This window comes from Lynx rufus, unplaced genomic scaffold (assembly GCF_022079265.1).
Source record: "Lynx rufus isolate CCGP_SWC_20201006 ecotype Redwood Valley unplaced genomic scaffold, mLynRuf1.p SCAF_20, whole genome shotgun sequence".
In the NCBI taxonomy this organism is placed as follows: domain Eukaryota; kingdom Metazoa; phylum Chordata; class Mammalia; order Carnivora; family Felidae; genus Lynx; species Lynx rufus.
This window is the reverse complement of record NW_025814835.1, coordinates 21292764-21309607: the sequence shown is the minus strand read 5'-3', so window position 1 is coordinate 21309607 and position 16844 is coordinate 21292764. Positions and strand designations below refer to the sequence as shown.

At 37.4% G+C, this 16844-nt stretch overlaps 1 protein-coding gene across 5 annotated transcripts in view; it reads left to right on the top strand.

Annotated features, from left to right (window-relative positions):
* Window positions 1-16844, top strand: part of POLI (DNA polymerase iota) — a 28833-nt gene that overhangs the window by 209 nt on the left and 11780 nt on the right. Inside the window, exons 1-7 of one of the 5 annotated variants that reach the window (XM_047086258.1) lie at window positions 15-1107; window positions 1330-1440; window positions 3588-3752; window positions 8635-8787; window positions 11165-11401; window positions 13910-14088; window positions 15404-15495. In XM_047086258.1, the coding sequence (XP_046942214.1) occupies window position 1107; window positions 1330-1440; window positions 3588-3752; window positions 8635-8787; window positions 11165-11401; window positions 13910-14088; window positions 15404-15495 (938 nt within the window). In that variant the 5' untranslated portion in view covers window positions 15-1106. Of the gene's footprint in view, window positions 1-14; window positions 1108-1230; window positions 1441-3587; window positions 3753-8634; window positions 8788-11164; window positions 11402-13909; window positions 14089-15403; window positions 15496-16844 lie in introns of those variants that run through there. The other 4 variants (XM_047086257.1, XM_047086256.1, XM_047086260.1 and 1 more) reach the window with 4 other exon arrangements.

Genomic DNA, 16844 nt, shown 5'->3' with positions numbered 1-16844 from the left:
GGCCGTTGGGGCGCGACAGTCCCTGCCTCGCTCTGTTCCTTTCGTTTTCACGGCTTGGTAGAGAGAGCTGCCCTTCGTTACCTGCTGTTTACAGCTAAGGACGGGATCGGCGAATCAGTTTGTTATTCCAGGGTGCATTTGTGATCCCTCAAATAGCCGAAGAGGCGCCGGGGCTGAGTAAGGTTGCAGAAGTAGAGAACCTTGTCGCCCACTTGGCGGAGGTTGGGGCTGTAGCTTGGCTCGGCACCGAAAACGAGGCACATCTGCAGTGACCATCTCTTCGAGGACCCACTTTCGGCCTCTGGAAACATAAGGGCTCTACCTTGTACTGCCCAACCCCAGGGCCTGAGGCCAAGGCTCTTCCTTGCCCCCTTCTGCGCCCCCGTTTGACTTTTAATTTTTGGAATTAATTTTAGACTCACAGAAGTTGCAGAAGCGGCTTTCCCTATTGTTAATATCTTATGTCACTTATGTTGATATCTAGTGTACATATGTCAAAACTGAGAAGTGAACACTGGCATAATACTGTTAAGTACAAACGCTATACAGGGTTTGCCAGTTTTTTCCACTTAGTTTTCTGTTCCAGTATCCAGATCAGAATACCACATTGCACTTAGCCTGCCTCGTTTTTAATTGGTTAAGAGCCGTAATCTCCTCTCTCATCCCCCTCCGCACTCCATGACCTGAGCTACTTCTTCAAATTCAAGAAATATTTACTCATTCTTTTAATTTAGCGATTATTTATTGGTAGTCTGTTATATGCCAGGCCCTGTCCTAGATACTGGGGATTCAGCATTGAACTAGATAATCCTGCCCTCATATGGGTGCCAGATAAAGTCTACTGGAACCCATAGGTCTGGATTCTGCCCTTTTGTATTTAACGATTCTTTTTTTTTTTTTTTTTTTTTTTTAAGAACATGCCACTTAGGATAATTTTTAAGTTGGTTGAAATCAGCATTAAACTTACCTATCCCTTGCGATTTAATCTAAACTTTATTATAAATTTCCAGGTGATAGGATTACCTCTTTCATCTTCCATTATCGATTTTTTCCCTCTCAAAAGTTATTTCTAGCCTGAGAAAAATACAGTGCACAAAGAAATACTAAGTAAGTACACAGGACTGAAGACCCTCCTATAGATGGAGTTTCTCTCGCGTCGGTAATTTTTAGATGCTTTGACACATAAATCTAGGAAGAAACTTAAAATCATTCTTCATTCTTCCTTCTCAGTTACCATGTCTTAAGGGACTGCCAATTGCTCAGAGATGATAAGCAGCCTGAATATATTTTTCTATTTCTTTGCATATTGTGCATTGGTTCATGGTCAAGTGGTGCCAGGAGGAGGTTCTTCACCCAGAGTCATAGTGCATGTGGATCTGGATTGCTTTTATGCACAAGTAGAAATGATATCAAATCCGGAACTGAAGGGTAAACCTTTAGGTAATTCTGGACATTGATAATATTTTCATTTTGTATAAGAGTATTAACTATGTTGATTATATTCTGATTTATTAACCATGTTAAAGATTTTGGAAGCAGTTCTTAAGGTACTTCATAGGCAGTAAACTTGGCTTCTCTAGTAGGTGTAAAATTTCTAAGCCTAATTTAATAAATGATGAAAGTGATGAATTTTACACAAGTAGTGTATATAGCCAACTGAACACATAAACAGAAAGACCATAAGCTATTAGTCTTTTTCTCAATGGTTAAAATTAAAAAATGTCTTATTACATTCTAATGACATTTTCACCTATCCAACCACCTTTTGATTTTGACTCTTGAACTGTGTAACATGACAAAATAGTTGGATTTTGAACAGAACCCTAAATACTTGAGGCATATAGAGTGTAAAATTTTCCTAAAAATGCAGGTATCTTTTTAAATAAAAGGCAAAGAGGGATTTTATGTGGAGGGTTTACTTGTATATGTTGGCTTGTTTTAGCATTTCTATTACATGTATGTCTTAAATTGGAAAAGTCATTTAAATTTCCTAAAATTTCTTTTATGCATGTAGTAAGAATTTATCTTTTAGTATAAGCGTAAAGAACAATTCTGGTTCACCAGCTGCTAACCTCTTGTGCCTAGGTTGTGTTTGATAAATCCCAATTCATCGCAGCCTACTTGATTTACTAAGGAAGAACAAAGGAATGACTAGTTTTTGGTGTGCCAATATCAGTCTAGGATTTTTAATCCTGAGGGATTAATCATTCATTCTTAGGGTGTCAAGGAATTAGGATTAGGGGCTATAAAATTTTCTGCTAAAGTCATTTCTAATTAGTAGCAGTGTAACATAAGATGCTATGTAGGTAATGCTTAATAAAAAAGTATAGTATAATTAAGACACAGGGATGAATGATTATCTGGAAGTGAGAAATGTGATGCTGAAAGTTTCTGGGAGAAAGGGAAAGTAGTCTATCAGTTATACTCAACAAGTATGTGACTATTTAACTTGGGCTGGTAACATATAGTAGTAGTGAGTCCATATAATTTAATTCTGTATTAGGAGACTACTTTTTAAGTTAAGGAACTTACCAGTCTGATTTTTGTATAGCTCACTGATGAATCTTAAATCACTACTTTTGCCCCAGAGCTTCTATTGTGGAGTATATAATCGGATATGTCACAAATCTTTATATGAAATAACATTTCTTTGCCTTGTTTATAATGTCAGAGTTTTAGAAACAAATGTCTTACATTGGTGGAGTGGACATAATCTTTTTTTTCTTCTACATGTTTGTGTTTTAATGAACACTACTTTTACAGTGGTAAACAAATGGTCAACTTGTGTAAATAGAAAAGTAATTTCAGCAATCTTAAGCCACCACTAGTAAACGAGAATTTGTGTAGTCTGTAGATGGTCATAATTTAGTCATTTTTGATAAGGAGGGGTCCCATTAATGATGCCTCACTGCCTTATCTTTTCGGCAAATTACTCTGGGGAACAGTTTAGTAATTGCAACATTTATTGGGAGGAGATCCTTCATGCTTGTTGTAGGTTGGCACTTATAATAAAACATCGCTTTATAGTCATCGGAAAGTTTTTCTAGCAGAAACCAGTGATTAATTGTACTCAGTTATTTTCATCTGCTTTATTTTTTGGTGAAACATAGCCTAGACCTATATATAAGAGTTAATTCAGTATAAATTAATCTGGTTTCATATTGTCTGAAAAAAAATCCCTAGGAGGATTTTGTTTCTATCTTTTTGCTGAAGACTCCAGACAATATACTGATTTACTTTTAGTTTTTAAATGTTTATTTATTTCGAGAGAGAGAAGAGAGCAGGGTAGGTGCAGAGAGAGAGGGAGAGAGAATCCCAAGCAGGCTCTGTGCTTTTAGCACAGAGTCCAATGCGGGGCTTGATGTCACGATTCTTGAGATTATAACCTGAGCTGAAATCAAGAGTCAGATGCTTAACTGACTGAGCCACCCAGGCGCCCCGAGGCTATACTTTTTAACTGAATAGCACTTTTTCGTTTTAATCAGAATAGATTGCATTACAATTTAAAATTATGGAATTAGTAAATAATATATTAAGATTTTCTTTAATCCTGTTCAGTTTTCTCATAAAATATTTACTTTTTATAGGGGTTCAGCAGAAATATTTGGTGGTTACCTGCAACTATGAAGCTAGGAAACTTGGAGTTAAGAAACTTATGACTGTCAGAGATGCAAAAGAAAAATGTCCACAGCTGGTATTAGTTAATGGAGAAGACTTGACACGTTACAGAGAGATGTCATATAAGGTTACAGGTACAGATTATGGGCAGTACACTTTCAGCATTAATTTGTATATGGGATGCCCATTCACTACATGAATCTTTTAATACATAAAATGCCATAAATCACTTTCTTTTTTGCTAATAACTTTTATTTTGGCTCTTTCCTGCTTTAAAAAATATAGAAGAGGATGACTTTTTATGTTATGAGTAATCTTGACAGAAAATGTGTAGTTGTAAGAAATTTGGAGTCTATCGTGATTGGTGTTTATAAAAATGCAAGAAAAAATGTAAAGCAAAATTTGGAAATGAGAAAATGGAAAGATATACCAAAGAAAGTAAATTTTTTTTTAAATTTTAATTAAATTATTTATTTTGAGAGAGAGAGAGAGAGAGAGCACGCAAGCAAGTGCACAAGCAAGGGAGGGGTAGAGAGAGAAGGAATCCCAAGCAGGCTCTGTACCATCAGCGCAGAGCCTGATGCGAGGCTTGAACTCACGATCAGTGAGATCATGACCTGAGCCAAGATTAAGAGTCAGATGTTTAATCGACTGAGCCACCCAGGTGCCCCTCAAATAGTTTTCATTTTAAATTTAAAACCAAGTTTAAATGAATTATGCATATGCTGTACTCTAATGTGCTAATAGTTGGGAGAGGCTTCTGAATGTTTGATTAACATAATTAAACACTGATTTGTTAAGAACTATTAGCAAAAATAATGGGTATCTTATTAATTTTTTCTTGGATTTTATAGGCTAAATACTACAATATAGGCAAATTCCTCCATACTAAGGTTTGGGTTTGAATCTTAGAGTTTTAGTAAATTATAGGAACTGTGAAATATATTTGTACTGGCATATCGCAAATATATGCAATTTAAAAATGTATAAGAACCAGCTGTTTATCTTTTCTGCTGTTGTTTTTGCTTGTTCTTAATTGTAGCAGTTTTCAGATGAATGTGTTAAGTATAATATGCAAAAGCCCTTACAAATATACAAGGAAAAGATACTTCAGAAAAATGGATAAAAGATATGAATAGGCAATTGACAAAAAGAACAAACCCAATGTCCACAATTATGTGAAAAAAGAATACTCAAATTCATTAGTGGCTCAGGAAATTTGAATTAGTAGGATTATTTTATGTCCATCATACTTGCAAAAAATAAAGAATGTGAGAAAAAGTAGAAACAAACTAGTACAGCTTTTAAAGAAGAAATACAGAAATGTTTTTTCAAATTAAAGATACTATGTTTTTTAATCCTGTGATATTACTTCTGGCAATTTATCCAATAGAAATAAAATCATGAGAACATATGTACAAAATATGGTAGCATGGTTTGTAATTGGTAAAAATATGGAACAAAAACAAATGCTCATCAGGATGAGAATGGCAATAGAAACTAAGACTTCTCTATGATGGAATATTATATAGTCATTAAAAAGAATGCATTGGTGGTATACCATTTGATTCCGAGAGATATTCCTTGTTGAGTAAAAGGTATGTATGTCTATATATTAACAGGAAACGAGGGAAACAAGAGGATATATACTAGGTTTTTAACTTAGTTAACTTCTGGAGAGGAAGTGGCAGTGGTGAAATGGGAGAAAGGGGGAAGAAAGGATAGCTAAGCAGAAAAGACAAGACTATACTCCGAAAATGTCGCTTGTACATCTACGCAAAATTGTGTGTATATGAATATTAAGATAATTTTTAGTGTACACAGAAGAGGTTATGCATTCAGTTGTGCCTCTTCATGTAACTCTTCCTCATTCTTTTCAATACCTGTGCAATACTACGTTGTATTTTGTTCCGTACTTACTTAACCTGTCCTTTAGGGATGTGAAGACAGTATGTCCCACTTTATTCCTATTGTCCTATTATTAATAGCACCTCCTTTGATTCAAAAAATTTCTTACTTTGGAAGATAAAGTACATGGTTTCCTGATAGTGATAGATTATTAGGCTGTTAACTAACTTTCTGCTCTTCCTAATATATGCTTCAGGAGACATTTTCATATAGAAATTCTGTCATACTTTTATGGAGATACCCATAGCGTAAGTTCTTAGAGGTAAATTTCTAGATCAAAGGTAAGTTGCACTTAAAATTTGGAACACTGCTGAATGTTGCACTTGAGGTTTTCCTAGCACATTGCTAGTATATATGGATGTTACATATTCTCAAACTGTAAAGATTTTGCCTGATAGGTGAAAAAAATAGTCATTGTTTTGATTTGAATTTTTCTATGACTAAGTTTGAACATCTTTTCCTATTTTGGTCATTTATACATATATTTTCTGTGAATAACCTGTAGGGCCTGATTTTCATTTGGATTGCTCTTTTTTTTTAATTGGCCTATATCATTTTTTGGAAGTTAAAGAAATTAGCTCTTTGATACCCATGTATTATAAATATATTTCCAATTTGCATTTTACCTTTTAAAATTTATTTATTTATTTATTTTTTCCAACGTTTATTTATTTTTGGGACAGAGAGAGACAGAGCATGAACGGGGGAGGGGCAGAGAGAGAGGGAGACACAGAGTCGGAAACAGGCTCCAGGCTCTGAGCCATCAGCCCAGAGCCTGACGCGGGGCTCGAACTCACGGACCGCGAGATCGTGACCTGGCTGAAGTCGCACGCTTAAGACTGCGCCACCCAGGCGCCCCTAAAATTTATTTATGGTGTCAGACTTATCGGTCTTTCCCTTATTACTTTTATGCCACTGTATTTTTTCATCCTTTTCATAATTAAAATGTCATACTGGAAATTTAGTTGGTAAGTCTGACTTTTTATACTGATTCTTAATTTATCAAGTATCTTGAGAGAATTAGACATGCACTAACATTGGGGCACCTGGCTGGCTCAGTCAGTGGAGCATGCGACCCTTGATCTCAGATTTGTGAGTTAAAGCCCCATGTTGGGTATAGAGGTTACTTACAAATAAGATCTTTTAAAAAATGCATAATATAATAACAAATATTCTGGGGGCACCTGGGTGGCTCGGTTGCGCGTCCGACTCTTGATTTCAGCTCAGGTCACGATCTCATGATTCATGAGATCCATCCCCACCTCAGCTCTGTGCTGTCAGCATGGAGCCTACTTGGGATTCTGTCTCTCCTTCTCTCTGTCCCTTCCTTGTGTGTGCGCTCTCTCTCTCAAGATAAATAAACTAAAAAAACAATTCTAAGCATGATTTGTGCATTAATAAAAAGTAATTTTGTTAATTTTTCTCATAGTATTTTTTGAGTTGAGGTAGGAACATAGCTTAATAGTCCTATGCTGAATTTATCCCTGACCTATTTATAACGTATCTTATTGTTTCATATTTTTCTAAAATATGTATACGTTTTTGTCTAGATAGTTTTTTCTCTAATTACAAACTCCTGTCTTTGGCCTTACATGTTTAGTAAATGCATCTTATTTATGAAGTTGCCAGCAAAAAACTATTAACTTCAGAAATGGGATAAGTGATTTATCCCTGTGACCTAATAATAGAACCCATATAATCAATCAATTCAGTGATTCACCAGCTTTGTGCATGATTCTTGTGTTTAATTTGCTTTTCTGCTTAGTATTTAAAACCTTGTCCTTTAGTTTTCTTATGTAGTATATACTTTCGAAAAAATTGCAGAAATTGATGTATGAAATGCAAAAGAATCCTTTTATGTGATCAAAAACATTGTCAGTCTCAGGACAGATAAATAGTTTTCTCTAGGTAGAGTGGAAGTGATTTTTGGTGGTCACTGGGTCACGTTATCTTTATTAATTGTTTTCTCATGATATTATCAAGTCGGCATCAATAAAATAGAGGTATTTTTAGTATTTATGTAAAAAAGCGATCTGTCTGGAATGACATAGTACTTTTATTTCTGAGCTTTCATATTATAGGACTTTGAGAACCTATGCATTAAAAATTTTTTTTAATGTTTATTTTTGAGAGAGAGAGAGAGAGCGAGCGAGCGAGCAGGGGAGTGGCAGAGAGAGAGGGAGACACAGAATCTGAAGCAGGCTCCAGGCTCTAAGCTGTCAGCACAGAGCCCGACGCGGGGCTCAAACTCATGAACTGTGAGATCATGGCCTGAGCTGAATTTAGATGCTTAACTGATTGAGCCACCCGGGTGTCCTGCTTATGCATTTTTAAATAAGAAGAGGCTAGTAATTTGTATTCTGCCATCCTACTGGTATCAGTAGAGATTCAGAGAGAAGTGAAAATTCTTCTCAGTGATGACAGAGTTATTAGTTTTAATCCTAAAAAGAAGAATGAATTGTCCTTTTGAATTTATTTCAAATCTTGGTTCACTTCAGTTTAGCAAGCATTTGACTTAAGGACAGGGTATTTGCTAGGTGGTGGACATTCAAATACATGTAAGTCATGGTCCATATCTACCCTTGAGGAAAAAGCTGGGGGATGACTGGTCAAAATCTTACATTGTAGTATATTTTGAAAATTAAGTGACTTTTCTTTTTGATTCAGTAATAATTGGAAGTTTTAAATTTTGTCTTTTTAAAACTCTTGTGGAAAATATAGTGGAATATATTATTACTTGTTTCTGCTTTTCTAGGCTGACTGTAATTTATTCTTTTGGCCCACTGTTTCAAGATCATAATAAACGATAAGCATTAATATTTAATGTACTACAGGTATAGAAATTTTAGGTATAGGAGATTGAGCTAAATCTATTGCTGTGAGCATCTGTCCAGGGAATGTCATTTTGGACTTACTTTGTTGGAAAATATTGCCTTTACTCAAAATGTGGTACAGAAGAAACTCCCAGTTAACTGAGGACTTTTTAAAAGATATTACGGAAGGGTGAAATCTTTAACATACCTGATGTATTTTTAAGCATAAAATAGTTACATCTATTTTAGTTATGGCCTTAGTTAACATCTGTGCACCACTATTATTTCAATTCAGAGTTGTTGGAAGAATTTAGTCCAGTTGTTGAGAGACTGGGATTTGATGAAAACTTTGTGGATCTAACAGAGATGGTTGAGAAGAGACGACAGCAGCTTCAAAGTGGTGAACTTTCAGCACTGACTGTGTGGGGTCATGTATACAATGACCAGTGTAAGTCAGTTCTTTATTTAGTAACTAAAAGTGCCTACATTTCTTAATGTTCACTGAGTTCACTGAGCTTAATGAATGGACTTTATCTTTCTGAAAATTGTATGTCTTTTGTTGGAGGTATAGCCAAATTTCAGTGGTCTGTCTAAAATGATTAAAATTAGGTGTTCCATGTTAAGAAGGCAGAAAATGAGATTTTGGTGACCTGTAGCTCAGTGGTCCATGCACTTTTCATTTCTCTGACACAGTTTGTGTGTTATTGTTTTTAAGAGCCATACCTTTTTCAGTTATAAGAACTGCCTTGATAGTCTATTTTTTATTCTCCTAAAACTGTCTTTAAGCAAATTTTGAGGTAAACTAAATTTGTCTTTTTGCTTGTTCCTTCTATTCCCCCAGGCATCAAGACACTCATGTTGCTCTTTGACTTCCTGATTTAACCCCCATGGAAGCTTGTCCAGGCCTACCGGCCATCTTTTGCACGCTCATATTCAGTCAGTTTGATAATCTTTGCCAGCTGTTAGCAAGAAAGCAGAATGGTCCATCTCCTTCACATATTATAGTGTGAATGACTGATGGTGTTTCCAGAGATATTTACATTTGAAAATAAGCTTCAGTAAGCCCCAGTGAATATTGTAACTCTGCTGGTGACTTCTATATCATGCCACATGGAAGACACACTACTCTGCATTTGTAGATTTGCCCTGACCTTCTTGCCCCTATATCTCAGCATGTGTGTCCTCTTAGTCTAGTTCCCTGCCTCTCTGATAGTAAAGAAAAGGAGGTAGAGCTATAGCTCTCTTCTAGAAGAGAACACGAAGCTTTTCATGTGTCTTTTGTACCTGTGCTCTGTTGTCACTTATAAGGACTGAATAGAATAATTTTTAAAGTAAATTCAGTATTTGTTGGTACATATTACAGAGAGCTAGGCTTTATATCCTAAAAAGAAAATGTAATCCTTCATGAATCCTTCCTTTCAAGATTTTGTTAAAAAATTTTTTCTAGGGGCGCCTGGGTGGCGCAGTCGGTTAAGCGTCCGACTTCAGCCAGGTCACGATCTCGCGGTCCGTGAGTTCGAGCCCCGCGTTGGGCTCTGGGCTGATGGCTCAGAGCCTGGAGCCTGTTTCCGATTCTGTGTCTCCCTCTCTCTCTGCCCCTCCCCCGCTCATGCTCTGTCTCTCTCTGTCCCAAAAATAAATAAAACGTTAAAAAAAAAAAATTAAAAAAAAAAATTTTTTTTCTGACCTACAGAAAAGTTGACAGAATAGTACTGTGAGAACACGTATTATACCATTCCTTATAGATACACTCAGTGCTATTTTGCTACCTTTACTTTATCTTGCTCCCCCTTTATTGATTGATGGTTGATTGATGAGCCATTTAAAAGTAAATTGCAGGTGTCGTGACACTTCATCTGAGAATAAGGATTGTCTCATATAATTCTAATACCATTTTCACCCCCAAGAAAATTTGTTTCTGTATAATTTCCCTACACTTTTCATAAAAGATCGCTCAAACTATGTACAGATTCAGAATTGTTTTCAGTAGCACATCTAGTTACTGTGTGTAATGTTTTGATTCAGGTCTTTAAAGCTGTAATCTTAGCTCTCTTATTAATGTAATACTTTTACTTTTATGCTTGCTTACAGTTAAAAATGAGTAAAAGTTTTACTAATATCAGTAGGAATTTTTTTAATGTTTATTCATTTTTGAGAGAGAGAGACAGTGCGAGCAGGGGAGGGGCAGAGAGAGAGGGAGACACAGAATCCAAAGCAGGCTCCAGGCTTCAGGGTCAGCACAGAGCCCGATGCGGGGCTTGAACTCAACAAAAGGTGAGATCATGACCTGAGCTGAAGTCGTTCGCTTAACCGACTGAGCCACCCAGGCACCCCTTAATGATTAACAGGTTAAGAAACTTGATCTCTCATAGAAAATTCCTACTGATGGGGTGCCTGGGTGGCTCAGTCGCTTAAGCGTCTGACTTGGTTCAGGTCATGATCTCATGAGTTCAAGCCCTGCATCAGGCTCTCCGCTGTCAGCACAGAGCCCGTTCATTTCCTGTCTCCCTCTCTCTCTGCCCTTTCTGCACTTTTTCTCTCTGTGTCTCAAAAATAAACAATTAAAAAAGCATTTGTTAATCGTTAAGCACTCCCAAGATGCATTCACTATCGCAGTCACTTGGAATTCACTTCTGGTAGTTATTTACTTTACAGAATTCCTATGAAGAACAAAACAGATGAGTTAAATGGCCGGCGGTATGGTGGTGTTGTGGGGGAGGAGATTGGATGTAGGTTAAGCCCTGTGCCTTTTTTAAACTCATTTCTAAAGAAGAAAATTAAGATTTTTTTGTAGTGACTTGTAATGACATTGGTTGTTTTTATAGATGTAAACCTGCATGACATCTTGCACGTCAGACTCCTTGTTGGATCTCAGATTGCAGCAGAGATGCGGGAAGCCATGTATAATCAACTGGGTCTCACTGGCTGTGCTGGAGTGGCTTCTAATAAATTATTGGCAAAATTAGTTTCTGGTGTTTTTAAACCAAATCAACAAACAGTCTTACTACCTGAAAGTTCTCAAGTTCTCATTCAGAGCTTGAACCATGTAAAGGAAATGCCTGGTAAGACATATATATTTGAAAAGTATACATTAATTGCATTTCTTTAATTTTCAAAATTGTAGATACATGTAACTAATTCTTTTTTTTTTTATTTTTTTTTTTATTTTTAAAAAAAATTTTTTTTTCAACGTTTATTTTTATTTTTGGGACAGAGAGAGACAGAGCATGAACGGGGGAGGGGCAGACAGAGAGGGAGACACAGAATCGGAAACAGGCTCCAGGCTCCGAGCCATCAGCCCAGAGCCTGACGCGGGGCTCGAACTCACGGACCGCGAGATCGTGACCTGGCTGAAGTCGGACGCTTAACCGACTGCGCCACCCAGGCGCCCCAATGTAACTAATTCTTACAGCCTGTATCCTTGGCTCTTGGAGAAAACCCAAAACCCTAATGTTCTCTGGAGGGAATCTGGATTAGGAAATCTATGAAAGTGCTTTCTTTTCTAGTTTTACCTACTTTATTTTAGTATAGTTTGAATATGATGAAAGTTATAACCTGGAAACGTGGTCCTTTATTTCCAGTCCCTGCTTCATATTCTTATACTGTACACTGCATTTGGAGAGGGGCATTGGTCTTTTACTAACTCTGCTTTGGGATTATATAGAAAATATTAGGGCTACAAGGGACCTTGCAAAGCATTTAGGCCAAGTTCTTGTTTTAAAAAACTTTTTTTTTTTTTTTTAACATTTATTTATTGTTGAGAGACAGCGACAGACAGAGCATGAGCAGGGGAGGGGCAGAGAGAGAGGGAGACACAGAATCCGAGGCAGGCTCCAGGCTCCAAGCCGTCAGCACAGAGCCCGACGCAGGGCTCGAACCCACTAACCGTGAGATCATGACCTGAGCCGAAGTCGGACGCTCAACTGACTGAGCCACCCAGGCGCCCCTACCAAGTTCTTATTTTAAAGATGAAGAAACTAATTTTCTTGAGGCGGTTAGTGACGTATTCAGGGCATGGGGCAAATTTCTGTCTTTGAAGATCAAATACTTATGTTTTTATAGACCATTAATAAGGGATGTGTTAAACTTCATTTCTATGGCATTGCTGGGGAATAAAATGTTAGAATTCTGTGGAAATGAATTTTTAGGACAACTGAACCTTCAGATGTCATAACTTCATATTTTTAATCCATGTATGTGTGATTACAAACGTTTTTGTTCATTCATATAGCTTGTAGTTTTCTGAGTCTGCAACAGTTAACTATGTCAGGTTGTAATAAATTAAGGACTATACTGATACAGTCATAAATAACGTTATTACTTGGCTTTATTTTTTGAGTTCTTGGATTTGTTTCTTTTTTTACAGGCTTTCTCATTCTTATTGCCAAATTGCCAGCCCTCTTTTATTTCAGCTGTGAACATATCTGTTACTCCACTTTAAATTTTTTTTTTAAACGTTTTTATTTATTTTTGAGACAGAGAGAGACAGAGCATGAATGGGGGAGGGGCAGAGAGAGAGGGAGACACAGAATCGGAAGCAGGCTCCAGGCTCCGAGCCATCAGCCCAGAGCCCGACGCGGGGCTTGAACTCACGGACTGCGAGATCGTGACCTGAGCTGAAGTTGGATGCTTAACCAACTGAGCCACCCAGGCGCCCTCCTGTTACTCCACTTTAATAATTTCCCCTCCATACCAGTTGGCTTTGATTTACCTCTTTTACTGTGCAGGGAAATCAGAAGACTGTAGAATTAATTTTTTCTTTTTTTTTAATTGGGAGAGGGGTGCTTGGATGGCTAAGTCGGTTAAGCGTCTGAATTTCAGCTCAGGTCATGATCTCGCAGTTTGTGGGATAGACCCTACTTCGGACTTCCAGCTGACAGCTCTCTCCCTCTCTCCTTCTGTCTCTGCCCTTCCCCCACTTACACTCTCTGGCATGCTGTCCTTCCCCCCCCCCCACCCCCAATAAATAAATAAATATTTAAAAAAAGAGAAAGGGGCACTAAATTACCTGAGCATCTCAGGTAAGGTGATAAACTATGACTGAGTGTTAGTGCAACAACTTTTGCTAGGAGTTTTGCCAATGAGTAGATTTTTTTATTTATTTGCTTTATGGCTCTTGTATTTGGGCAAGTAAATATTGGCAGATACGACTTGTGGATAAATGTGTGATATATGCAGGAGTCAGATTAGCTAGTAAGCACATGCTAATTAATTTTATTTAGTGACAGTCTTTCTTTGCATAAATAATAACCATGACTCTTGAATACTTCCAAAGTGTTATATAACAGGTGATAAATACTTCATTTTATCAAGACAGCATTTCTTGGTTATCTCCATATTCATTATGTTGTACTAGGGTTGTTAGGTTTTGGAAGTGGTTCATTTAAGAGACCCTGAATAGAAGAAGGACAGCCTAATTTTCAATAAAATTTAATCCTAGCACAATATTCGTTATGGTATTGAAAGATGTGTTTGATGGTATTGAAAGATGTGTATTATATATACTTGAATTAGCTTTATTTTAAGGAGAAAAGCTACTATAACACTGTGTGTATTTCTTTTTTGCCTAGGTATTGGCTATAAAACTACCAAACGTCTTGAAGCTCTGGGTATCAGAAGTGTGCATGATCTCCAAACCTTTTCATCCAAAATACTAGAAAAGGAATTAGGAATATCAGTTGCACAGCGTATTCAGAAGCTCAGTTTTGGAGAGGATAACTCTCCTGTGACACCCTCAGGACCACCTCAGGTATGTGATAATGATATTTATTGTAATTGTTGGCACATTATTTGAGATAAAGATTTCTGGTTTTAGTACTATGTTCTTACTATTCTAATTTGCTTACTAGGTTGAGTACATGATCACTTTCCTATGAGAAGGCTAATTTATTAGATTAGTAAATATTTTTAAATTGAATCTAAGAATTAGTATTTCAGCCTCAAGTTAGCTACCTTGATTAAATGCCACTTAATTTTTAACAGACTTTATTGTATACATTAGCTAAAATATTTCAGTTTTTAAGAAATCTTGTTTTCTGAGTAGTCTAATGATTTAAGAAATATAGAGACAGGTATAATCACCCAGTTAACATTGATTTTTTTTTCCTATGTGACAGGCACTTTACTAAGTGCTTTACATACCTTAGCCCATTTAATCTTTACAACAAAGCTTTGAGGTAGGTAGTACTATTATTTGTTCAAACCTTTTCCCTCTCTCTTTCTTTTTTTAAGATGAGGATACTGGGGGCGCCTGGGTAGCTCAGTCAGTTAGGTGTTCAACTTCGGCCCAGGTCATGATCTCACGGTTAGTGAGTTCAAGCCCTGAGTCGGACTCTGTGCTGGCAGCTCAGAGCCTGGAGCCTGCTTTGGATTTGTGTCTTCTTCCCTCTCTGCCCTTTCCCTGCTTGCGCTGTCTCTCTCTGAAAAATAATTACTCAGTAAATTGTTACTAAATAATTACAATTATCTCTCAAAAACAAACATTACAAAAAAATTGATAAGGATAATGTACTTTAGAAAGGTTAAGTAACATGTCCAAGGTTAAACTCAAATTCAAGTGCTAGGAGATCAAGAGCTTTACTGTAATCATAGAATAAAGGTTGGAGTTGGTACTAGAGCTTTTGGTTGTTGTTGTTTATCATGAGAGAGAGGGAGAGAGAGCATGCATGCGTGCGCACACACACGTACACACGCATGAGCAGGGGAGGGGAGATGGAGAGTCCCGAGCAGGCTCTGTGGTGTCAGTGCAGAGCCCGAATCGGCTCAAACTCATGAACGGTGAGATCATGACATGCGTCGAAATCAAGAGTCGGACACTTAACCAAGTGAGCCTCCCAGGCGCCCCAGGTAGTAGAGCTTTATAATTTTCTTGACTTCCAGCGAGCTTTCTAGTGGAGTACAGTAACTTGCAGATAAAAAGAGCTCATACAGAAGCGAACTAAATGGCTCAAACTGAGCACCAGAGGGAAGTTAGTAAAGAATGTACTGAATATTTGACATCCACGCTCATAACTGGACTTGCTTATTTGGGTTTATAGTAATCCCTATTTGTGCTTCTTTGGTAGTCCTTTAGTGAAGAGGATTCATTTAAAAAATGTTCATCGGAAGTTGAAGCTAAAAATAAGATTGAAGAACTACTTGCCAGTCTTTTGAACAGGTGATTTTCCATTTTGCCATATCATCCTATATATTCTGTGTAAAGTATATAGAAAGTAAACTTGATGTTCTTAGAATTTATAGAATAACTAGAGACCGAACAGCATAAAGAGTGATCATTTATCATTGAATTTCTCTACATTATAAACTGTTGCAAATATAGGGACATATACTCTTAACTAAATTTAATCCGTTTACATTAGTTTTAATTTTAGTAACATTGTGATTATCCTTTGGATCTTAAGCTGCTCATGGTTATCTAAGAGGGTTTTATGGATATCTAGAATCTCTACACCTACAAATTTGTGATGATTGAGGTTAGGAAATTATTCAGACGAACAGTGATGGAGAGAGTAGAAGAACGCTTCTATCTCCTTTGCCTCAGAGTGTGTGAAATAAAATGGAGTCAGACAAAGGAATAGCTAAGTGGGGCTATGCGTGAGCAGGGAGAGTGAGGGCAGTGTGTGCGGGGCACTGGTCTGGAAGGACATGAAAGTGTCAGCTGGGATTAGGAGTGTACGAATAGCATAGCATAAATGGAACAAGATGTTTAGTTTCTGATGCTCCTTTCCTATCATATATCTATTTCTCAGTATTCCATACAAGAGTATGATCTCTTTGCCTCCCATTTCTTTGATTTCTCAAAGTAAGGTGTCAGGGGTCTAACACTTTTGGGTATCTGTGCTTCTGTAATGACTGTAACTATGACTAGAGAGAAAGGTTTTAGATGACTGTAAGTGTCAGTAAACTGATGAGGGAAAATTTCCTACAGCTTTGCTGTCACCTGCTGTGTGGTTCTCATGTCTTGAGCAGAGCCAGAGCGCATGGTTTGCTGCCTGGGCTGTGGCTGGCTGAATGACCCAGCTCCGGTGATATAACTCAGGCTGGGCCTGTAAGTATGCTGCTGAAACTGGGTCATCCACTTTGCTTCAGCTAAACGGAGGACTGCTGTGAAATGCCGGGCCATTGGCAAGAGTTCTGCAGGTAGAGAAGCCACAGAAATTTTACAGCCCAGAAGAATCAGCCCAGAAATGAGACTAGATGCTTTAAACCTGTAATTACCACCTATAGGTGGCTCAGCCGATTAAATGTCTGACTTTTGATTTTGACTCTGGTTATGATCTTACCATTGTGAGATTGAGCCCTGCATTGGGTTCAGTGTGGAGTGCAAAGCCTGCTTGGGATTCTCTCTCTCTCTCCCTGCACCCGCCCCCCCCCACCCATGTTTTCTCTCTGTCTCTTTCAAAATAACATAAACTTAAAAAAAAAATTACTGTGAATTACTGAGAAACTGTGAACCGTTTCTCCTTATCTCTGCTTGCCACTCCCTCTACACCATGGCCCCTTATT